The sequence below is a fragment of the Pelophylax lessonae genome (assembly GCF_965119305.1).
Source record: "Pelophylax lessonae genome assembly, chromosome: 3".
Classification (NCBI taxonomy): Eukaryota; Metazoa; Chordata; class Amphibia; order Anura; family Ranidae; genus Pelophylax; species Pelophylax lessonae.
The window spans coordinates 517045702-517071657 of record NC_138770.1 but is presented as its reverse complement, the minus strand read 5'-3'; the positions used below and the strand labels follow the sequence as shown (position 1 = coordinate 517071657).

General features: G+C 42.3%; 1 protein-coding gene across 2 annotated transcripts in view; it reads right to left on the bottom strand.

Moving 5' to 3' along the window:
- The window catches only part of LOC309549693 (sulfotransferase 6B1-like), a 607359-nt gene extending 588893 nt beyond the window's left edge, over positions 1 to 18466 (bottom strand). For both annotated transcript variants that reach the window (XM_082250141.1, XM_082250140.1), the window contains exon 1: positions 18209 to 18466. In XM_082250141.1, the coding sequence (XP_082106267.1) occupies positions 18209 to 18413 (205 nt within the window). In that variant the 5' untranslated portion in view covers positions 18414 to 18466. The remainder of the gene's footprint in view (positions 1 to 18208) is intronic.
- Positions 18467 to 25956: the final 7490 nt, after the last annotated feature.

The following is a 25956-nucleotide window of genomic DNA, read 5'->3' as shown; positions in this document are numbered from 1 at the left end:
TTTGGGGACAATAGATATATATATATATATATATATATATATATATCCAAAAAAAACCTCAAATACCAGCCCTAGAAAGGGCTTTTTGGGGTGCTGTCCTTACAGCAGGAGTGTACCAAGAACACTGGCTAACAAGACCGGGAACTGTCCCTAGCTATAACAACAGCAGCAGCACCAGCACTTTCTCTGCTCTCAGTAACACAGAAATGATCTAAAATGGATGCTGCCCTTGCTTATTTATAGGAGGTGGGAGGGTGTGGGAGTGAGGTATGCTGATTAGCCTGGAATGTGTCTGCTGACTGTGATGTTCAGGGTCAAAGTTTGCCTCAATGATGATGTATAGGAGGCGGAACGAACATCGCATATGTTCGCCCGCAGCGGCGAACGCGAACATGCGAAGTTCGCCTGCGAACAGTTCTGTACATCTCTATACCTCACATGTGTGCTGTGATCACAGTTTACATATGTCTGCACGACCTACATATGCGTTTGTATTTGCACGTGAGCACAGGGGTATGGGAGTGCTTTAAAAAAATGTAAAATGTTATTTATTCATTTTATTTTAACATTTCTTTACACTGCCTCCTTACATTTTTTTTATCATCTTTATTGCTATCACAAGGGATAAACAACATCCCTTGTGATAACGTGTATTGACAGGTACTCTTTACTGAGAGATTTCGGGAGACCACTACACTCGGGAGACCACTACAGACAGAGAAACCTCTGGTACAAGTGAGGATTCAGGTAAATATTTAGGAGATGAGGGGGCAATACTATTAGTGGACATTTTTACCTCAATGCAGGGAATGCATTAAGATACAAAGCGAGAGATTTACTTAAAGAGTGAAAAATCTGGTTAAAAAGAAAACGAGGCTTGCCTAGGCCATGAAGCTCAACCAATGGACTACTGAAGAATCTGAGCACTTCAGGTTCATTGTGCTGGTTTTTGCACACTGTTGAATAGGTAAAAGGATAGTTCTTGCACAGAGTGAGTGGTATCCTGAACCAAAACTACTACCACAGCATTTTTCAGCACACAGGCAATACCCACTGGAATAAGCATAGTTGGTCAGGGGATTCTCCTACATTAAGATAATGACCCAAAACATAAAAAAAACATCTGTGTCAGAACTAGCTTAAAACCAAAGAACAAGACAGTAGGCTTCAAATCATAGAATGGCCAGCACAGTCTCCAGACTTAAAACCCATCAAGTTGGTTTGGGATGAACTGGACAGAAGGGGGAAAGCAAAGGAAACCTACAACTTCAACAAATTTTTGGGAACTTCTGCAATAGTGTTGGGAAGAACTTTTCAAGAAATATTTGATTTTCATTGTAGAAAGAATGTAACAAGAGTGTTCAGCTGTTATATCTGCAAAAGGCTACTTTGATGAGTCAAAAATTGAAATCCTTGCTCTGGCCTCCAATTCAGCCAATCAGACACAGACCGTCTGATTGGCTGCTTCACTGGCCGGTAATCGGCCAGTAAACACAAAGTCAATACCGGAAGTGACAAAATCCTCATCACTTTCAGTTTCCGACATCACACAGTGGGAGGAACAACATCAGTTCCTCTCACTGTGTACCTGGAGCCGGATGCTGCCAGTGGGCGGGGCAGAAGATTTGGACCCCCTTCCACTGCATGAAAAAGTAATCCAGAGGCTCTTTAGCCACTTAGATTACATTTACCAGCTTCAGAATTGCCAGCTAAAAAAAACTATCCAGTGACGTACCAGTATACTGCTTGATGGGAGGTGGTTAAGGAAACCTGAAGGTATGCAGGCTGCCATTGCTATCTTCCTTCTTAGAATGCTAGCTACCTGATTGTTGTGCTGATTTAACAGTTTTAATACATTGAGCAACTGACCCAGAATATGTATTATGTGTTCCAGTTTTACTCTGACTAGTTGCACAGTTGTTATAGGGCTGCAATACAGACTGTGTTAATGTTAAGAAATGCATCTATCATTTTTTAAAAGTATTCAGCAAAAGATGACTGCATACATTTTTCTTTATAGGTTTCCTCCTAAAAATGTGATATTTTGCAGCTTAACAGTGCTCGGCTTTGCATTAGTTTTCTTTGTTCAGTCTTTTTTCCTAATTGTTTATGACAACACTCACTCACTATTTCATATCTTTGGAATAAAAGCATGGTCATCCAATAGCATGAAGTGTTTTAGGACTACAGAACACCTCTCTGTCTTCTCATATCCATACCATGGAAGGCTTTGCTATCAGCTTAGGAGGTGTCTGGGTGTGTTGTGGGGAACTGACTGGCAGGATTGTGAATGGTATAGATGGTCCTTGGAAACAGGCCTGTCTCAGGCCTGCCCAGTGCATAGGTGGCCCTGCTCATACGTGCCCATTTACTGAAGTGGACCGCCCAAACCCTGTTCCTCATTATGTGGGAACTGCCCATTTGTGGCCCCCAAACACCTTTTTGAGTGCACGTTCACAGCAACTTAAATAAGAATGACACTGTGGTTCTGGAACATTGTTTGGGAAGCAGTATCAATGGGATAGAGGTCCAAGGAAAAATCTGGGACAGATGGCATCTACTGTATGTGTGTATTTGTCATCTAGGGTTCTCATTTATACATTGTAAGGGGCTTGAGGGTTGTGTCTGATATGTAAAAAACATCAAAATAAATTCTGTTTTCGGTCCAGGAGCCCAGATGCTTAAAGGAGCTCTAGGTAGGAATAAGTACAAATCTTACCTAGTTGTAGTGCTACCCTTAGCTGAGGTTGCTAATTTAATGTCCCGGGTTCTATTCCCGCTAGTAAAGCAGCCAGGCAAACAGCAACTTGATTTTCAACAAATGGGGAGAAATAGCAAAAAGACTGTGTACTGACTCCTCTAATTCATTTGTCATCCAGGGGACCAAGCATAGAACCATATGTAGCAGGTGCTGCCATGTCTGGCGGTCCTCTACCGCTTGCGCCGTGTGGAGAGTGTGCACAGCTGCTGTTGCATGGGACACAGAGCAGCTGCCAGTTGTGCTATTCTCGCATCAGCTAGTTGACTGAAATCATCAGTAGTTTGGGAGTCAGAAAAAGCCGCCACTGCCCTGGTCCCACTATCCTCTAGTTGTTGGACTTAAGAGGACATCTCAGAATGGACCGTTTTAATAGCTGAAATGTATTCTCTCCTCGTGTGGGCCTTAAAGGCCTCCCAGACCATATGGATCGAAGCAGTGCCCTTATTAAGATCCCAGGACTGTTGCAACTTAAGAGAAATCTTGTAGACACTTAGGTGCCAAATGGCAGCTATTCTGCAACAGCACCAATTTAACCTCCAGAGGGGCATGATCAGAGAGGCCAGCAGGTAAGTAGGAACTGGGAAATGGGACAACAGAAAAAGCAAAACCAGTCAACTGGCAGTAGAACGGTTTCCCCATCAGGACAAGAAAGAAACTCCCTCTGCCCAAAGATGCCACATGACAATGACAAGGCCAGCAGCCAGAAGAAGCGTGGAGAGCCTATCGCAACCCGAAGAGCCAAGTATTCACCTCATCAGGGGTATCGAAAAATGTTGTTGTACCTTTGTATTGGACATGCAGGCGGCTTGGATAAAGGTTGCTGTACTTCGTGTTGCCTTCACGAAGATGGCAGCGGACATCATTGAAGGTCTTGCACTTCTTCTGGAGCTCTTGTGAGAAGTCTGGAAACAGCATGACCTTAGGATTGCCAAAAAGGATGCGATCTTGGTCACTATAATTCAGCAGTATTGCGGCCTTCAGGCACCTGATGAGCAGGTTCAGAAACATACGTGGCAGAGACATCAGGAAGGTGTAGGAGATCCTTGAAGACGGCCTCTGCAAAATCCGCTGGAGACCAAGCCACCGCACATTATTGCAACACATGCAATTTTCAGCATATTCAGCCTTCGCCATCAGGTATTTAACCATTTGCTGCAGCTCAGCTATCCTATCAGCGTGTTGCCCTGTGTGATCTTCCACGGCCAAGACATGTGTTTCTGATTCCTTTAGGCAGCCCCTGATTTTGTCAAGGTCATTCCTAATCAAAATTGCACTCCTCCAATAGATGGTCTATGCAGACCAGCAAGGCTGTTTTGCTTTGTTCAATAGCTGACTGGATTAAGGACGTGTCTGTTGCCGGCAGTTGGCCCGCCGGTTGAAGCAGCAGAGCCTGTTGCTGTGATCCCCTCCATCTCCGTGAGCAGAGCCCCGCAGTCTGTGAATCAAGATGGTGTTGGCGCTCGACGAGAGGGCTGGAGCCTCCATCTGTCCACCCCTGGCCTGGTCAGAAGTGGAGCTCCTCTTAGATGGCATGAGGCTGGGCACCATTTCACTGGGAGCCTCTGGAGCCTAAAAGGCAATGAAGGAAACCTGAATTGCTGGAGAAATCCAAAGGATGATATCAGAATGGCAGGAGCTAACACAGGCACATCTGCTCAGGTCCACATCCGGCTACGCAGTTTTGACACAGAAAAGCTCATTCTTTCTCCCTTTTAAACCTGAGGTTCTTTCAGGGCCTACACGTTATTACTGGTTGACTTCATTGTGATTTCTTTGCATTGCATAGCCTTTTTGCATATTTATCAACTGTAAGAGTTTAACACTAAAAGATCCCCGCCTAAGTCATTCTTGTTCTTATCTGCTTTAAGAATCTCTAGTAAAATAATAATTTGCTTTGCTAGCCTGGTGTCCTTTGCATTTGTGTTTGCAGTAATTTTGTTTAATCAGGTGTGCCAAAGGGGCTGGGGTTGTTCTTGGGGTTGAGGCACAGTACAGAGAACCCAAAAATTATCAAGCGGCTCTTTCACCGGTGGCGCTACACAAATACAAAAATTGGGGCACAGACACCCCAGAAAAGTAGTCACCATATACTGGACCGTGCGGTATTCAACCATCCAAACATCTTTAAATCAACACAGTCTAAGAATAAAAAAATGAGTTTTATTTGTTACAATTAAAAACCGTTACAAAACACTCCCACGCCTTTCCCAAATGAAAGACAATGTTGTTTTAGCCATAAAATGTAAAACTATGTCCAGACACCCAAGATGAATAATGCTCAGACCAGAATACAATGTTAATGTGCAACAAGCCTCATATAGTAAAGTGATCCAATCCAAGCATAATGCACCTACCTAGAAATGATATACACAAAGACTAAAACTAAGCCTATCTAATTGAATCATCTGGATACATCTCTCTGTGGAGTGAAGTGTTTTAATCTGCCATACGCTTCAATTCTTGTCAAATTCCCAAAGGGGGTAATAAATTGTAATCTGCAGGATTTGTAAATCACAGTCTCTCATCAGAAGGCAAAATTCAAACACATTCTGGAGCAGGTCAGCAGGATAATTAGCACAGAGACTCCTTATTGGTAAACTACATGAACCAGCAAGCCTACAGAGGCAGACATCCAAGATCAAATTATTTTAGGGATTTACAGATTAAAGTCCCGTATACAAGGGCCAAATGTTGGGAGACATTTGGCCCCTGTGTATGTCAACCGGTCAGATTTGGCCAGCTTCTGTCAGATGAGCATTCTGGAAAACCACCAGCTGACCGTCTCCTAACCAGTGCACATCTCAGTGGGGGGGGGGGGGGGATTGCTGTACTAATGTTGGATCGTTAGCACAGAGGCTCCATCTGGAGCTGACAGGTTTTTTTTTTGTTCAACTTGAAAACTATTAGTGTGTACCAGGCATAAGCCCCATCGGGAGACAGCAGCCGGTTGAACTTTGCAAACTTTGCCTCAAACACATCAAGCGTGGCAAAAACACCAGCCATTTGGGTACCACATGCTTGACAAGGCATTTACCTCCCACCACTCAGGCGTTGGAAAGAGCACCTAAAATCTACCCAAAAGGGACACTATTCTGATCCTCCTCGCTGCTCACCTTTCCGCTCTACCCCCGCTATACCTCATGACCTCTCAGTAGCCTCTACTGACAGGGATGATGGTATAGCGAAGGGTTTCCCAGGTCCTTGCTGCATGTCTACCAGTAGCACACCACCAGCTGTAGACTATAGCAGGCAAATCTCTATGTCCCATCTGCTGCAGCAAGAAAAAAAAAACAGTCACTGCCACCCATATGCCCAGCATCTAAATTCAAGCTTGTCAAAGCTGCTGGCTTTACAACTCCTGCCTTTACATCCTATGGATTCTGCCCCCTTCCATGAATTTGCAGAATGTGCTGTACCACAATGGTAGGTTCCCCTTCGCTATTTCTTTTCACCTAAGGCCATTCCAGCTCTGTAACATCACATGGAAGGCAATGTTGTGGCATCGCTGGGCAAGGCAGTCAGCCGCAGGGTCCAGGATACTGATGACGTGGTTCAGCAAGCATAGTCAGGGACAATATATTTTGTTTACAGCACACTGGGTAACTCTGTTTGGACAGAGCTCAGTGCTGCTTTTTTTCCTGCCACATCTCTATACAGCTGGTAGGGAGGATGCTAGACTTCTCAGCTCCACCTCCTCCTCCTCCTTCATGCCTTCCTCTGCTGAATTATCCTAGTAACCACCAGTATCCCCTAAGCGTTCAAGGGGCTTTTCAATGAGTCAGGCTTAAAGATGCCAAGCAGTGCTTCAGCTGGTCTGTCTAGGGAACAGGAGCCACATCGAAACAGAGATTCTTGCAACTCTGCAGGGGCAGGCCCAGAGGTGGTTCATGCCAAGCCAGCTGGAGCCAGAAATGGTGGGGTGCTATGACCCAAACCTCCTGTCTGCCCTTAGACAGGGAAAGTTGACACGTGCCATGCCTGGCACATGTCCTCAGTTTGGTGGTGCAACATTTCTTAAACAGGTACCCAGGGTTGGAAGATCTGCTGAAGCAGGCCAGAAGAGTCTGTAGCCATTTCAGGCAGTCATACACAGCCAGTACTCAGTTGGCTGATATTGAGCAGGAATTCCACCTGCCAGTAAACCGCCTGATTTGTGACATTCCTGCCAGGTGGAACTCAACTTTGGCAATGCTGCAGTGGCTGCACATGCAGCAGAGGGCTGTCAACAAACAGGGGTTCCTTCAGCCCATCTCTAAAAACCAGCCTTCATGAGACTGTAACTTAGCCGAGTCTGGAAAGGCATTATATAAACTCCTCTTTAATGTGTTCTCCAGAGATTTCATCTTCTGCTCCTTCTGTGGGGGCAGGATGAGTACTGAGACTTTCCTATTGTAACAGTGGTCAAGGAGGGTTGCCAACCAATAGTGATCCTTCTCCTTGATGCTATGTGTCCCTGCCACACATGTGCAGCCGCTGCAGTATTGCCTAAGTCGAGTTCCACCTCGTCATTGACTACATCATCATTATCCCCTCCATCCTCATTATCACTGGAGACAACTTGGCAATATGCTGCAGCTCGGGTAACATGCCAATTTGTTGTTTACCAGTGTTCTCCCCTCTCTGTAGGCTACTGTTCCTACCTTCCTCAACCTCAGAACCAAGATCTGAATCAAATATTGGCTGTGCATTGTCAGGGAGCAAGTGGCTGACGCCATGTTCAAATAACTAAGTTGACTCCTGCATGCCTGATGATAGGGCTATAGCCGTAGTAGTTGTGTATAAGAAGGCAGAATAAGCCACTCTGGCAGCTACATTGGTGACGGAGGATGAGGATGATGAGGATGGTTTAGTAAGCCAGTCCACCACCTCCTCTGAATGCTGTGGCTGGATAGTAAGGGTAACGTCACTAACAGAGGAAATTTGACCCTGCCTGGGGACAGACTATGTCCACCTTTGCCTGTGGACACATACCCTGCTGGCCCCCTCATAGTGCCATGGGAACATCTGCCTCTCGTTGTTGGCCTCCCAGACATAATGGGTGAGAGCTTATTATTCAAATGTTATAATGATGTTGAAATTAGGGATAGACCGATATGGTTTTTTCAGGGGCGATACCGATATTTTGGTCACTAAGTATAGTTTTCGGCCAATATTGGCCGATATTTTGTACATTTAAAGTTTTGAAAAATAAAGACAATTTTTGACACAAATCTGGTACTGAACATGTTAATGTTTGTTTATTAACATTTTTAACATGAAAGGCTCGTTATTCCCACCTTACCTGCATGAAAACTGGTAAGTAAACCACACAGCTTTCACTTGCAGGTACATCAGTTTCACATCATGTGAACGAACGAGTCCTAGAAGAGTAGACAACTGTAGACAACTGTGAAAAATAAAGTGCTGGGAAAATAATAACTAAAGGCTTCCCAAAACAAAATTTACATAAACTGCTGCAGTAGTGCACTCACTGTCTGCTCTGCAATGATTAAATCTAGTAGCTGCGCTGCAGTGCAAAAGACAGTGGACTGAACAGTGAACACTAGTACTACTCACTTTCAATACTCCCAGTTAAGTAGAACAATATTATAGTGCAGAAAGCATAACATTTCAGCATGTTCACCAGTTAAACGGCTTCTGTTATTTTCATACATTGCTGCCACTTCACTAAAAACATGCTCACTTGGTACCGAGGAAGGAGGAGCAGAGAGGTATCTTCTAGCATGAGAAACAAGTCTTTTGTAGCGTGCCTCATTTTCTTTCCACCACTGAAGAGGATCACCACTTCTTCTGTCAATTACTGGTTCCTTCAAATAGAGATGAAGTTCATCATCCAGGGTCATATCATTCAGGGTCATTATTGCAGATTCAGAAGAATCTTCTGCTGCATGAGGCCCCAATAAAACACTAAACATGGCATCTATTAGACCATGATGGTGTTTTTCTTCTGTTCGTTGTCTTTTTGGACATTTTTCACTTTTTGCAGCATCCTGCTCTTCCACTTTAGAAACCTGCGTCTTTTCGGCAGGAACCTCCTCCTGTTGAATATCTTCTGTTAGCCATTATTTTGCCTTGGCCAATACCTCTTCAGAAGAGAAAGCATGATTCTTGTATCGAGGATCCAAAAGATATGCAAGCACAACATTTTTATTCTCTTCATGCTTCTCAAAACGTTTGGCGAGGCTGTCCCTCATGGCCTGCCTACATGTTTTAGTGCCACGTGTTTTGGGTCCTTCATTCTCTTGAAGAAGCATCTTCAGCACTCTCACACATGGGATGACAGATGACACGGATGAGTCGTAATGACTCACCTCTAGTGTCACTGCCTCTATGGGGAGGAGGGTCTCAATGACATAGGCTACATTGTCCCACTGATCAGCAGTAGGACAGAATATCCTCCATATTCACCTGAATAGATGGTAAGAGCTCACTTCTGCTCCAGCATTCTTTGCAGCATGTGAAATGTTGAGTTCCATCGTGTTGGAACAGCGTTAATCAAGTTGTTTTTGGGTAGGCCAAGGTCTTCCTGAATGCACCTCAGTCACTGTTCGGCAAGGATTGAATGATGAAAATGGCCTGCACACCTCTTCAGCATGCCAATTATATCAAGCAAAGCTCTCTGGTTTGACATACGATCATTTACCACAAGTTGGAGGGTGTGTGCAACTGAGGTCTGACACGTCAGCAAGCCTCATTACTTTCACCCGCTGTCTCGAAGCACAAGCATCACTCGGCCTTTGGTGATTCCCCAGTCTTCCAGCATGCCTAGAAACCTTTCTCTAATGTACTCCCCAGTGTGGGATCGTTGCATCACTTTTATATTCAACACCAAATGCCTTCTTGTCCAATGAAGTGGCATGTAAGACTCATTAGTGACTCTCTTTGTCCTGACCAGCAGTCAGTGGTGAATGAGAGTGAGTTGCCAGCATTCTCTGGTTTCAGCATAGCCTTTGCTTTCTCAACGATCTTTTGGTGAATCTTTCCCAGCATTTCAGTTCAATAATATTTGTCACTCTTCAGTGTGTACCTTGGCTCAACTATGGACATCAACTGCCTAAATCCAGAGTCAGACACCATTGTAAATGGCTGGTTATCAGTGACCATCATCTCTGTGATTACTCTGTCCAGCAGTTGTGACCTTCCATCCAAATTAGCCACCTTTTTTTTTTCTGAAACATATCTGTTATTGTTAATATAAATAATTAAAACTCACGCTAAGTAAATATAAACAATTAGTGACTAAAATACACGTGTAAATGAATAATGCAGCTGCTGTTCCCCAAGTAAAATACATAAATTGGTGTTATGAAAAATATAAAATGATTAGAAGGTGCACTAGTGCTTGAAATTAATATGTTCAATAAATAGGGCAATAATCTGAAAAAGTGCAGATAGTGCTAGGAAAAAGTCCAATATAATGTGCAATATGATTGATGAAAAAAGTGCTTGTAATGTTGCAAATGAAGGTGCTGGGGTGCTCCAAACAACAACCAGTGCAGTGTCTCAAGGTTCTCTCGGCTCTCCAAGGAAGGAAGAGACATAATTTCTGGGAGAGCTGAGAGAACCTTCACCAGGATCAGACGTTATTTCCTCATCTCATGGAACACATCTATAATTTTATTGGCACACACAAGGCTTTCTATGGTCAGAATTGTCCTACAAAGATCATTTTTTCTATATAGAGTATCTCACAAAACTGCCCAGAGAAACTATCAATAAGAGGCCACAGTAACAGAGCGCCAGCCTAGAGGATATCTCCTTTGGATGTGTATCAGTCCCAAGCTTACAGTATTTGACCCCTAGTAGAGGGTCCATCGCTTCCGGTGAGTAGGGTCCCAGAAGGGGATTGAGACACTCTGCACTGGTTGAGCACCCCAGCACCTTAGTTTGCAACATTACAAGCACTTTTTTCATCAATCATATTGCACATTATATTGGACTTTTTCCCAGCACTATCTGCACTTTTTCAGATTATTGCACTATTTATTGAACATATTAATTTCAAGCACTAGCGGCCCTTCTAATCATTTTTATATTTTTCATAACACCAATTTATGTATTTGAGAAGTATTGCTATTGTCAATTTGGCAAGCGCTGTCCTTTTGTTAGTGAATAACTGTTATTGTTGCCCGCTGGTATACTGGTATTTCACCTTGGGATTGATTGTGTTTTTTCTGTGGTGCATGGTATAATTTAACATGATGAACTCTTAGATGGGCCCAAAGATTTGACTTATTTTTGGGTTTTGCAATTGCTGATCCCATGCTTACATTGTTTGTGCACGTGTTGCACACTGCTGCTTTTCCTGGAGATGGAGACGAGAAATAGTCCCATATCACACTTTTACTTTTTCTATCGGCATCCATCTCCATTGAAATTTGAAAGACACAAATTGAATATAGGGTTAAAAAAACAGGCTGGCTGGCACCCTGTGGTGGTGGGTGGCTGGCTGGCTTGCACCCTGTGGTGAGTGGTTGGCTGTCTAGCACACTGTGGTGGGTGGCTGGCTTGCTGGCACCCTGTAATGGGTGAGTGGTTGTCTGACACCCTGTGGTGGGTGGCTGGCTGGCACCCTGTGGTAGTGGGTGGCTGGCTGTCACCCTGTGGTGGTGGGTGGCTAGCTGGCACCCTGTGGTGGTGGGTGGCTGGCTGGCCGCCTGGCACCCTGTGGTGGTGGGTGGCTGGCACCCTGTGGTGGTGGGTGGCTGGCACCCTGTTGTGGTGGGTGGCTGGCTGGCACCCTGTGGTGGTAGGTGGCTGGCTGTCTGGCACCCTGTGGTCGGTGGCTGGCTGTCACCCTGTGGTGGGTGGCTCGCTGGCTGGCACCCTGTGGTGGTGGGTGGGTGGCTGGCTGGCTGGCACCCTGTGGTTGCTGGCTGGCTGGCTGGCACCCTGTGGGGGGTTTCTGGCTCGCTGGCACCCTGTGGTGGGTGTCTGGCTGGCTTGCACCCTGTGGTGGGTGGCTGGCTGGCACCCTGTGGTGTGTGGCTGGCTGGCATCCTGTGATGGGTGGCTGGCTGACACCCTGTGGTGGGTGGCTGGCTGGCTGGCACCTTGTGGTGGGTGGGTGGGTGGGTGGCTAGCACAGGGGCTGTGGGTGGCTGACTGGTGCAGGGCCTGTGGGTGGCTGGCTGGCTGGTACAGTGTCTGTGGCTGGCTGGCTGGTACAGGGCATGTGGGTGGCTGGCTGGTACAGTGGCTGTGGCTAGCTGTCTGGCACAGGGCCTGTGGGTGGGTGGCTGGCTGGCTGGTACAGTGCCTGTGGCTAGCTGGCTGGTACAGGGCCTGTGGGTGGCTGGCTGGCACCAGGCTGCTGTGGGTGGGTGGGTGGCTGTGTTATAAACTCCCGAGAGACTCCCGACTCCAGATGAGGCTGTCCAAGGCGAGGGAGGCGGCCTAAGAAGGCATAAGGTTAGGCCCAGTGCACGGAGGCGTCTGGCACAACATACGCAATGACGTCACGACAATATCGATAATATCGGCAAGTTCCGAGCCCAATACTGATATATCAGGAAAAGTGCATATCGGCCCTCCGATAATCGGCTTTGCCGATAATCAGTCAATCCCTATTTGAAATATGTACTTGGATGCACTTTAATCAATGGAAAATGGTGTTTGGTGCACTTTAGTACTCACTACACAGACACACTACATTGACACACCACAATATACTGCAGTAAAACTACACTGACCTACTACAATATACTGTGGTAAACGTGCACTATTGCACTGAAATATACCGCACTGAAAAATACTGCGGTAAACGTGCAGTGACACACTGAAATATACTGCGTTAAATGTGCACTAATGCATTAAAATATACTGCGTTAAACATGCAGTAACACACTGAAATATACTGCGTTAAACGTGCAGTAATGCACTGAGATACACTGCATTAAACGTGCAGTAACACACTAAGATGTACTGCATTAAACGTGCAGTAATTCACTGAAATATACTGTGTTAAACGTGCAGTAACACACTGAAGTATATTATGTGGAGGTCATAGAGGTTGGGTCCTGGATGGGTGTTACATTTCACCAATATTTGGGCTGTGGTCCCTTTAAGGGAAGTATGGGATCACAGGAAGGTAAGGGTTAAGCCCTCTCCCAGAGAGACCAGCTCTTAAAGACAGGAAGTGGTGTCAGTGGGTGTGGAGAGTAGGAGCTGGACATACACCTGGGAGACTGAGCTGCTAAAAACAAATGTGTTTGTGTGCTGCATGGTGGCTGGAGATGAGCCGCTGCTTGGGACTACATACCTGGGGTAAAAGCCCCTGCCAAAATCCGGTATCGTATTATAATTTACCATTTATGCTGGAGTTAACCGGACTTTTAAGTTATGCCTGTTTTCTGAACTGTTTGCTGCTGAAAGCTTTATTTCTGTTGTGAAAGAAAATAAACCACGTCTTGTTTAAGTTTACCTGGCTTGTGCACGTGATCCCTTGGAGCTATCACCCCAAATATTACAACTGCTTTTAACGTGCATTAATGCACTAAAATATACTGCGTTAAACATGCAGTAATGCACTGAAATATACTGCATTAAACATGCAGTAACACACTGAAATATACTGCGTTAAACGTGCACTAACGCACTGAAATATACTGCGTTAAATGTGCAGTACCGCCCTGAAGTATACTGGCTGAAACGTGCAGTAGCGCACTGAAATATGCTGCATTAAACGTGCACTAGCGCACTGAAAAATGCTGCGTTAAACATGCAGTAACACACTGAAATATACTACAGGAATCCTGCCCTGACAAAATAAACTGACACCAAAGTAAAAATGAATGGTCAAACTACACTCACACTTCACAATCCCTAGATTCACACTAAACTGATATTCTACACCAGGCATGTCCAACCTGCAGCCTGGAACCGCAGGCAATGCGGCCTGGAATCGCAGGCAATGCGGCCCACTGCTCCCTGACAATTTTTTTTTTGCTGGGGAGGAAGGAAGTCGAGTCGGGGCACAGCCACAGAGGCTGCCTCGGAGGGGATCATCCGCTAGTTGTGTTAAATAAGTGCTGGGGGGGCGCGTCAGCACGGGAAGGGTGTGGCGGCGTTTTATTACTTATATACCTTAACTATAGTATATATTTTATATGCGGCCAGAGAAAATATCTCTACACTCAATGTGGCCCAGAGAAGCCAAAAGGTTGGACACCCATGTTCTACACTGACAATAGTATCACAATAGCACACTATAGGACACTAACTTGCTAGTAGCACTGAACAGAGACCTGTTCTATCTCCCTCCATGCCGATATCACACTGCAAATGGCCGCTATGGGGAGAATATTTTTATAATGTGGGGTGGGACTAAGTGCAATGAGCCATAATTGGGCACAGACATCATTACTTTATTCATTCATGACTCTGACTGTGCTCCGTGCCCTGATTGGGCAAAGCTTTCATTGCTTCAGCCATTTAGGGCTTCCAATGCACTGTGCAGAGGCACAGTGTATTGTGGTAGTTCAGAGGGCCGAACAAACAGTCAAGCTCCCCGACAATTTGGGTATGCTTCAAACGGGCGAACAGCCAATATTCCTGAACTCATGCTTAGGTAAAACCGTTTGTCCAACTCTACTAGTTTTAAAGGTTTCTGTTGGTCAAGAAAAGAGCGGTGGAGAAGGGGGTCGCCTCAATGATGCATTTCAAAATCTTTTTAGTTCTTGGCACCCAGGGCTGTCAACTTTCACATCTCATTGTCAGTGTCTGCATCATATGGTGGGAGATTATCTAGACATGGAGAGCTTTCCATTTGAGGATCCACTGGGTTACTGAGTCATGAGCATAGACCACATGGCCAGAACTTGCCCAGTATGCAATTGAGCTGCTGGGCTTCCCTGCATCTAGCGTGCTTTCTGAACGGGCATTCAGTGCTGCTGGAGGTTTGTGACAGATAAAAGAGCGTGTCTGTCCACAGACTCCGTGGACCGGCTGACATTTATCAAAATGAATCAGTCCTGGATTAGCAGCAGCTTTCAAGCCTCTTAAGTCGATTAAGTGTTTTCTGGACAGTCTATGCTTTCTAGCTTTGTGGGAGTTGATTTTATCTGGAAGATTTTTTTTGGTATAAGTTTCATGGGCACAATTAACACCAAAGAACCACTTTTTCCACACCTGTTTGACAGGTGCATATCATTTCAATTTTTTACAGCAAGGCCAATTCTTGCTTTCATCAAGAGTACTTCTTTAGGTTTGCAGTGTGAAGGCACCAGCAACACCCAAAGCCCATTTTTTCCGCACCTGCTACTTCTATTTAAAGTCTGTGAAACAGACACCAAAATGTATCCAAAAAAATCTCTAATTTTGTTCAGAGTACACTAAATTGTGGCCTCATCATACAGACTGGCTCCCCAAGCCATTGTTTGTAAAATAAAGAAAGCTTGCAGGGAAAATGTCATTTTTTTGCTTTCATAAATTAAATTTTTGCTGCAGCAGATTCTATACATGGTACAGATGTGCCACTTTACAGGCAGACAAAGGAGAACCCCCAGGTACTATGTTTAAAGGAACTTTTTGATTTTTTTGTTTCAGTTTAACCGCTTGCCGACTGCCCGCGGTGGATATACTGCGGCAGGCTGGCTCGGCTATGGGAACCGAGAACTGCAGTACCTGCGTGTCCAACCCCTGCCGGGCAGCCACGATCACTCCCTGCTGAGAGAGAATGTTGGTCTGCTGTTGTAAACACAGCTGACCGTGGTTCTCTCTGGAATGAACACAGAGAGCCTGTGATCCACCTATTTATGATCACAGGTCTCTGTGTTGATTCCTCTCCTCATACAGTTAGAAATCACTCCCCTAGGCTCACACTTAACCCTTTGATCACCCCTGGATTAACCCCTTCCCTGCCAGTGTCATTAAATCAGTAACAGTGCATATTTTTAGCACTGAAAACTGTAGTAATGTCACTGGTCCCCCCAAAAGTGTAAAAAATATCAGTTAGGGTTCCGATCTGTCTGCCGCAATGTCGCAGTCCTGCTAAAAATCGCAGATCGCTGCCATTAATAGTAAAAATTCCATAAATGTTGCTCCTAGTTTGTAGACGCAATAACCTTTGTGCAAACCAATCAAAATTCGCTTACTTGGATTTTTTTTACCAAAAATATGTAGCAGAATAAAAATTGACCTGAAAGGATGAAAAATTTTGATTTTAATTTTTTAATTTTTTTGGGGTAATATTATATAGCAGAAAGTGAAAAAAAAATATATATATATATATTCAGAATTGTCGCTCTTTTTTGTATATAGCGCAAAAAATAACAATCGCACAGGTGATCAAATACCACCAAAAGAAAGCTTTATTTGTGGGGAAAAAATGCATCTATTTTATTAGGGTACACCATCGCACGACTGCACAATTGTCAGTTAAAATAACGCAGTGCCCAATCACAAAAAATTGCCTGGTCATTAAGGGGGCAAAACCTTTCCGGTCCAGAAGTGATTAAGCATCAGTAAATCACTGCTCATTTAAAAATTATGTTTTCTACAAACTTTTTTTCCATTGATACATGTCCCCCAGGGCAGTACCCGGACCCCCGTACCTTTTGTATGCCTAATAACTTGCATATAAGCCCTCAAAATGAGCACTGTTGATTTTTCCAGTCCAGATTTTTCCAGTCCCATAGACTCGTTATTCGGCTCTGAACGGTTCAAGAGTTCTGGTGAGAACCGAACCGGGGTTGTTCAATGTATGACTACTGACTGACACCATCCACTGCTCTACTGACTGACACCGTCCACTACCCTACTGATATTATCCACTGTCCTATTGACTAACACCATCCACTGCCCTACTGACTGACACCGTCCACTGTCCTACTGACTGACACAACCCACTGCTCTACTGACTGACACTATCCACTGCCTTACTGACTGACACATCCACTGCCCTACTGACCTACACTGTCCACTGCCCTACTGACTGACACCATCCACTGCCTTACTGACCAACACCCTCCACTGCCCTACTGACTGACACACTCCACTGCCCTACTAACTGACACCCTCCACTGCCCTACTGACTGACACTGTCCACATATAAGGTAGGCTAAGTTATATTTTTAAAATGATGGTTGTTTAATTATATTTTTCTAAATTTCCCTTACTATTTAGTTAGGCCTTAATAGTTAATTTCTTAAAAAAAAAAAAGTGCCAAACCCCGGTCATCTTTGATCTCTTTCATGTTGTTCAGGTAGATCTCCACCTTCCAAAAGTTGCCTACCCCTATTTTGTACTGTGTTGCTGGGGTAAAGGGCTTGCCCCCATCACCCTGCATAGGTAATTCAGTAAACTCAGTGGGCCTGTCACAGGCTGGGCTGCTGATAGAAATCGCTGGGCCCCTTACAAACTACCTGACAGCCCCCCCCCCAAGAAAATAATAAGCTATATTTAGCTAAAAATGCAATAAAATCATTATTAGCAGAAACAAATACAACATAACCCACAGAATTCCTGCTGAATCTAAAAGAAAAACTGAGTTAATAAATAAAAATGACGTTGAGATGAAGAAAATATACAGGCTGGGCAGTTAGGGCTCTGGATCAGAGAGACAGAGGGAGAGAAACAAAGTTACAGAGATAACAAACTCAGGAGAAGAGCTAACATTAAAGCCAGCGCTGGGAGGGGAGAAAACACAGGGAGGGGGATTAGTGAGAGACAACTGTCTCTTTCTCAGCAGATAAAAGCTGGCAGCAGGGAGAGGGGGAGAGACCAGCTTTCAGCTGCTGGAGGAAAAGTTCTATAAATGTCGTTCATCACTAATCCCTTGCCCTGCGTGGGCCCACCTGTGTTCGGGCCCCCTACAAGAGGTGGTCCCCCCTATCAGCGGCCCTGGTCAAAGGCCCTCTTATTTTCTGATTTCACCTACACAGGTTGATGGGGCAAGCTCTTTACCCCAGCAGCACACTCTCTGCTCAGCCCACCCAGAGTAGTACAGCTTCCCCCTCCCCACCCTGTTTAGTCATGCTTAGAGGAGGCAGGTAGGACCCACTCAGAACTGCCGGGTGAAAGCGGTGGGCTTATATGTGAATCTGAAATCAGGTCAAGCCCTTTGACTTTTCTCTTCTACATATACACCCATCGGAATAGCCTGCACTGCAGTGGAAGTGGTGGGTGGTAGTGGGGGGCCCCAGGTCAACTTTTGCATTGGGGCCCACAAGCTCCAAGCTAGGCCTCTGCCTGCAAGTGTTAAGTGGTTTGTCCTATTCATAAACTGATACATTCTGCTAGAGAGAATGTGCTGTGCAAACAATAGACTTACTAGCAGGATCACCTGAAGAATATAGAGAAGCCTAAAAAAGGAAACAAATACAGCCATCCAATCTAGGAATTGATAAACTGCAATATAAAAAATGTTTGCTTTAGGGTTTAATACTACTTTAAAGGTGAACGTAGCATTTATATTTGTAATGTAGTTTTATTCAAAAATCTACTCACCACATTTGGGGTAGGTGACAATCAATAAATCATCATCTCTGGCTTCAAATGTTTCCAGTGCCCCAAACATCTCCTCACTGCAGATGGCGCTGGGGTATAGAACCCCTTTATAATTAAACAGCAAATCCTCAGCTGATGTTTTTTTGATTGCCAGCAATGTGTCCATTAATATTTGGTGATCTGTTTTCTGCTTAGACTGAGCCATGTTTCACTGTTGTGAATAATACCTGGAATAGTCAGCAATTGTAATGCTCCCTGTTTATACAAGCAATCCAAGCAAAGGGTGTGTTTGTACATTGTGGACAAGGAAGGATATCCAGGGTCAGGTTCCAAAAATGCTCAGTCTTTTTGCCAAGGTAATAAATACCCTATTGCTAATGAAAGATTATCCATTATAAATTATTATTCATCACAGCATCTTTCTTTCTTTTTTTTTTTTAATCAGGTATTTTCTATTTGAACAGTTTATTTTACATACATTTTATCACCAATGTACATTAAAAAGGAGAGGTTCAGAGCCATAGGATCACTTGAAAATAAGCATAGAAAAAAATTATTCAAAGTAGGCCTGTTGTGTAAAAAAAAAAAAAGTTATTTTTAGCCTTAGCTAATGCAAACATTTTATCTAACCTTTGTTTTTCTATTTATACAGTCTGGGTGTCTGAGTTTGGATTTGGTCAGAAAGCTTTTTTTAGCCTTTTTGATTTCCCTGATGAGTTCAGTTTTCCATGATTTCGAGTTTCTCCTAATGGGGGTAATTTTATTAATCAGTTCTCCTTCAGAGAAAAGACAACATCACATACAGTATAATTTATTATAGTGCATTTAAGGTAACTAACTTCTCAAATAGCCCAGCCCCAAGCTAATCAGCAATGTGTTTACACACAATGTTATCATTTGTTCAAGCAAAGTTACAAAGTAAATGAATAAAAGATACTGATTCAAAACACATACAAGTATAAACTGAGTGTCCATATACTGTACCACAAATACAAATGTCATGTCCATGATAAAAAAGCAACCAGCTCTTGTATGAAAGACAAACTGTGTTCATCCACTCGGGTGCAGGTCAAATTATTACAGGGCCTCTTTTGTCTTTCTTGAATAAAGTAAGGCTCCATACTTGTATGATTCCAAAGTTGCACCGACTTTGGAGTGCAATTTGGATACAACTTTGATGGAACTTTAATACAATATTGATGCAACTTTGGATGGGGGCAATTGGATACGACTTTGGCCTTGACCAGTGATAATGGACAACTGTTGCATACAAGTTGCATTGTTTAACATGCAGGTACGACTTTCATGCAACTTCTGAAGGTTAACATTAAAGTCTTTGGCCCTGAAGTTGCATGAAAGTTGGACCAAAGTAGTGCATGAACTACTTTAAAGTTGCTGCAAATTTAAGTCATGCATATATGAATGGTTATCATTGGAAAACATGAGGAATGACTTGCCATTCAACTTTGATGTCCAAAGTTGCATGACAAGTCGCACAAATGTGAATGGAGCCTTAGACAATTTAATCTGAGAGAGAAGAGTTGTGGATGCAAGTTCACAGACCCAGGTTCCTAATTCATCCAGATGACACTATTGGGATAACCCTTTTGCAGATCCTCCTTTTCTTTTTCTTGAATAAAGTAAAGCCCGTACACACGCACCGATTGTCGGCCGAACGATCGGCCGTCTTTTGTCCAGTGCTGTCGTGTTGGTTGAAAAGTGCTGAAGACTGCACACGAATTTTGTCGGCCAACAACAACCAACTTCAGAAGTGATGTCATGTGATGGTTAACTTTCCGTGTGTTTTTTCTTCTCTGAGCATGCCCAGTCTTGCTCATCTGCTTTTTGTCGGCCGAAATCTGTACTGACTGACGAACAATCGGCCGTTCTTTTTTGGCCTACAAAAATTTTATAGCCTGCACACCAGATTTTGTTTGGCCGAAAAGTAGCAGTCGGTTGTTGGAAGCATCATACTAACAAGCCGACAATCGGCCGGTCGGACGTTGGCCGAATATTTACGGCCGACAATCGGTACGTGTGTACGGGCCATTAGGCAATTCAATTCTATTAGTGCAGTGTGCTCATGGGGGGTGGGAAAGTATGGTTGATAATTTGATTTGCACCTAGGTGGATGAACGCAGTTTGTGTTTCATACAAGAGCTGCTGACTTGTGTTATATGGACACTCAGTTAATATGTGTTATTTGTGTTTTGAAAAAGTATTCGTTATTCATTTACTTTGTAGCTTTGCTTGCACAAATGACTAATTGTGTTTAAACACATTGCTGATTAGCTTGGCGCTGGTTTATTTGAGGTGTTGGTTATCTTATATGCACTGAATTCGTTACTTTTTGTTTTTTGTTTGATTTATACATACGGTATTTACTTTTTTATTGTGGTTCCTATGCACGGAGAGGGGAAGTCTTCCTATATTGTAATTAACCACTTCAGCTCCAGATGGTTTTACCCCCTTCCTTACCAGGCCATTTTTTGCAATACGGCACTGCGTTGCTTTAACTGATGATTGCGCGGTCGGGCGACGCTGTATTTAAAAAAAAATTGATTTCCTTTTTTTCGTACAAGTCGAGCTTTCTTTTGGTGGTATTTCCCCACCCAACAATAAAAGAACCACAATTTAAAAAAAACAAAACAAGAAACAATATTTTTGGATTTTCTGCTATAAGCATACCCAATAAAAAAAAATTTAAAATGTAATTTTTTCATCAGTTTAGGCCAATATATATTCTGCTACATATATTTAGTAAAAAAAAATCCTAATAAGTGTATATTGATCGGTTTGCACAAAAGTTATAGTCCGTCCGGAACCACTGCTACCGGAAGTGATGTATGACGTAGCTAGTCCCGCTCTATGCGTTTCGTCACCACAACGTTATCTGGAGCGCCGTTGTGATGTATGACATAGCTAGTCCCGCCCTATGTGTTTCGTCACCACAACGTCATCTGGAGCGTCGTGGTGATGCTCCAGATGACGTAGTGGTGACGAAACACATATGGCGTGATGAGGAAAAGGGAAGCAGCCATTTTGTTTATCAAATATTTACTTATGATTATCGGGCATGGATTTGTGATTAAGCAGAGATATTGGATATATATTGTGTGAGAAGTCATATTTTAGAACAGATGTTGTGTTCAGCCCTTCATTTGCAAGATTGCTACCTCAAGTCTTTAAAGATTTGTTCAAGGAACTAAACTGGAAGTCACACATCTATGTGAATGGCCGTCCGCATACCAAAAGACTCCAAAATGTCACCACATGGGACTTCAAAAGAAATTAGATAGCTAGGTGCCACCCATTGTAGTGTATAAAAGTGTATTACAAACCCTAGCCAGTTAGAGCAATGTTCATTAAGCCAACAGAATGTATGTGATTGACTTGCTCTCCAAACATGGCTTCCTATCTACATGTTTGTCTAAATAAATATAATTTTCAATCTGAAAAAAAAAAAAAAAAAAAAAAAAACCTTGGCTGTTGAATTTTATTATTTTAAATTTCTTTTTTACTTTCCGTACTATCGGTTACTTATTACTGTCCTTTGCATGAGTGTGTCCTGCTGAATGATTTGCCCTATTTCAGGAGCAATGTGTGGTTAGGTAGGATTTCTGCAGTTCCTGCGATCGGGAGACCGACCAGGTCAGGAATCGGGTCTTTGGACTCAAGATCATTCATAACGTGTGATTGATAAAGTACTATATGTGGTGGGGCCCTGGTTTATTGCCAAGGGTGATGGGCTGCTTAAAAAAACAGCACTGCTTGAAGCTTTAGTACTATTATGATTGAGAAAACTGTCTTCCCGTTCTCTTCTGCGTGATTCTTCATAAAATCACACTATAAGCAGGAGTACTGTCTTCTCTATTTCACAAACAGTGCCTATAAACTGAAGTGGAAGACTTTTTAGGAAAGCACAACTATCAGGTTATATACTCTCTCTCTAAAAATTTATCCTATTATACTGCACCATTTGTTGGAATATGTTTTGCTGTGTGTCCTGCATATGAGTGGTTGATTGCTGAAAGAGGAGTGCTTTTTACATTCTTGAACTATTTTAATACTGAACACCCTAATTAATTTGTGTGCCTGTCAGTCTGTGTGGCTGATTTATACCTTATAGTCTGGTATAGATCCTGGGCAAGGATTGGGGCCAGATATAGAAGTTCCTGCTATTACCTAGGTACTTTTGTGTCTGTGTGAATTGGTGACCTGGTAATAGATTAATTCTTCAGGAAGTCTCATCACCGTGTGAGATGGGGAATTGTACCACCGTGTACACCTCAAATGAGGATCTGTGTGATCCCACTGTGAACCCTTCCTAATCACCAAAGATATTGCCCATCAGTCTGTGTGACTGAGTTGTAACTTTGGAGCAGGAACAGTTCGTTCCCTGAAGAAATGGAACTAAGGCACACAGGGGTTTTGTACCCCTAGAACCCCAAGTTCTCCAAAGAATGTAAAAAGTACGATCCAAGTGTTTTCAAATGAAGCAAAAGCAGGCACTAGATAAATGGATAAATGCAAGTGAACAATGTGAAAACATGGTGAAGAGGAGATTGAGGGGAACCAATGAGAAATTTGAATGAATACAGATGTAAAAAAACCTAATAATAATAATATTGCTTAAATAACTGTAGGCACATTGTACCCTGAACTACCACCTACATCGCTTATAATGACCTAAGTATAGGCATAGATTAGACCCTACTGTACACAAAATAAAAAAAAAATAAAAAAAAAGAGAGGAAAGATGAGACCTATTGAACTGGACTAGGTACAGTCCAGAAGTAGAGAAAGTGCAGCTTTATTAGAGAAATGTACTAATATTTTTGTCTACAGGTTTTAACTAGCTAAATGCAAGAGTATATTATGCTGGAGTGGCCATACATGTTACAATTTTTTGTTGTACAGTTTTTCTGTTAGATTTATCACAAACAACATAATATGAAGTCAAAGCTAAACACTTCCACTTGTATCCAATTAGGCAGGCTTTTGTACTACATAGTTGAAGGTAAATTTCAAGAAAAAAAAAAAAAAAATTGTACAGAAAATTGTATGAAAATTGTAACGTGTATGGGCAACCTTAGTCGTGTAGAGGTGTGTGAGATTCATGGATTGTTGTTATGTTGTGTTAGTTCTAATAATGTTCCTAAAGTGCTGTATCAGCAAAACATTTGTTACACTTAATGAATATTGGTTGCATAATGATTTGTTTTGTGTTTATGACTTTTAAAGTGATGTGCCTTTGCCACAAGTACAACTAAAGGTAAATCAGTGCTATGCTGGTCATGGCAACTTTTAGAAGCAAGAAAATATATTTGGTGTGTAAAGTGTGACCTTAAAAGGACTAAAAATGTTATTTTTATTTCTAAATCGTGAGCAATTTGAACTTTTAAAATTGTTTGAATGTACAGTCATTTTACACTCGTGAAAATCGTGAATATAAACCCTTGCTGGGGTGGCTAATCATGTGATCATTGGAGGCACATCCAATGCAGTTAATAAAATTAATTAAAAGAAGGAAAGTGATGTTAAAGCATTTAGTGACATGTAAAAAAAAGTATTTTCACAAATGTCGTTTAAAGTTTGAAATTCAGGAGCTCTGTCTTAGTTTAAAGTTGCTGAAACCCCCCCTCTACTTTGACACAGGTTTGTTGCAAGGCTTGTGAGTGTGAACAGCTGTATTGTCATGCAAATTGACTGAGCTGAGTAAACTTTTATATAAAAGTACAAAAGAATATGTTAATTGTATTTACAGATGTGTATTAACTATAATTTTTGCTTTTGTAGAAAAACAAAAAACAAAAAAACAAACAGTTTTTGAAGAATGTTCCAAATGGGTGCAATATGGTGAAGTATAATTTCTTGTAGCCAAATGGGAAATTACTGATGTTTATTTTTGAGCTGCTCATTTTTTAACCATGGTGAACAATAATATTTTTTTTAATTTATGGTATACCATAAAATATAAATAAATAAAAAAAAAAAAAATCCATGTGGTAATAATTAATTTGACGTCAACAATTTTTGGTATCAGAAAAGTGCACTGTTAAAACATCTAAGAAAGAAAATATTTAAAATGCTTACTGTATGCTAAATACATAACCTTTGTTTTATTTTTAGGAGGAAAATATAATGTTTTGTTACTAAATTTTTTGATGCTTATCTCTCAGATAAATTGTATGCCCTGGTTTTATTGATTTGGGACTTTCGGAACAGAGGCAGATCACAGCCTTCAAAGACAGTTCACCAATGGAAGTATTGTTTCCAAATTGTTTAATTCTGGTTTATTAAACAGTTTTCATATGTAAATGTTTATGGGTTTCATCCCCATATAGCTAATATTGGTGTTGTACTGCTTGTAGCAGTTTCTAATTTCTTATTTATTGGGTGTCAGATATTTGATGTGTTCTAATCTGACATATATGAGCTCTGGCATTAATGAGTTTCTATGCCTTAGATAATTAAGCATCTCCTGTCTTAAAATTACCTGCCTTCCTGTAAGCCCTGAACCCCAGTGCTGCACTATACTCCTGCCATTCTTGTAAATATTGTATTCTGTGTTATCCAAGTTTTTGTCTCTGCACTTACATGTTCCTGGTCTACTGTAGGGTTGTTGATCCCAGCCATAGGCGATAGGCCCCCCCTTTGAGACAGCCTATTGTTCATGATAAATGTTTCCTTTGAATTCAGGATAGTGTACACAGTTTAGTGTGGATGGTGGTTGAATAACGCATTATATGAAATGAGAATGATTTCTCTTTGTATTAAGACATCTTTGTTTTCTTTTCTTCTAGGTCTTATTACCCTTCACAATATAGATTTACTTCAGCAGAAAAAAACTCAACGGCTTTATGGGCATTTTTTTTTGTTAATGATCTAATGTTGGACTAACAATCTGAGTGACGCCATCTTCAACAAAAATACCCTCCTTCTTTCCTGCACGTTATGACATCACCACAAACAGCATTGATGAAGAAGAGCGCTTTAAAAAAAGCCTTTTAATATCTGAAGAACTTTGATACTTGTCATGTCAGCTGTCTAGAAAAGTTAAAGCTCAGTTTGCTATGATTGCAAAAAGATCTGCACACCTACCAGAAGTTTCTTGTCATGTGGACTGCGATGGTCCTGAAGAGAAGAATATTATGTATGAACATTGTATGAGTTCTTAGGTGTTGCAGTGGAGTCTTATGGAGGACTAGCTGTCAACGGAGGAGTCAACAAAAGACTTGGCGTTCATACACTGTTAGACCAACACATCTTTTTTTTTTTTAGACTTTTTGATTTCTAGGTTCGTTTTGTCACATTTTTTATTTTTGAATATTTTGTATATTTTAGCCTTGACAAAGCAAAGTGAGATTTTTCTGCAGAAGTAAATGGGATACATAATTCAGGAGAAATATGAACTAGAAAAATATATATTTAAACTAAGATTGGGCAGTTGGAGGGAGATGTCAGGGAATTTAGAAGGAATTGAGAGGAATTGTAATTTTATCTGCTTTTCTTAAAAACGCATTTTATGTTAGGCTGTGTATGTGTTATGAGACCTAGTTTGTTCCTTCTCCTCATATCAGCACCTCCATAAAGCCATATGTGGCTTTAACAGTTACCAAAAGTGACTGTGATGTGAGATCACCACACAGGGACAGCAGAGCGGAAACCGCTACACTGTTAATGGTCACAGGCCCAACTCTTCACTACAAATAGTGTGTGGATTGCTTGAGATAGCAGTGATATGT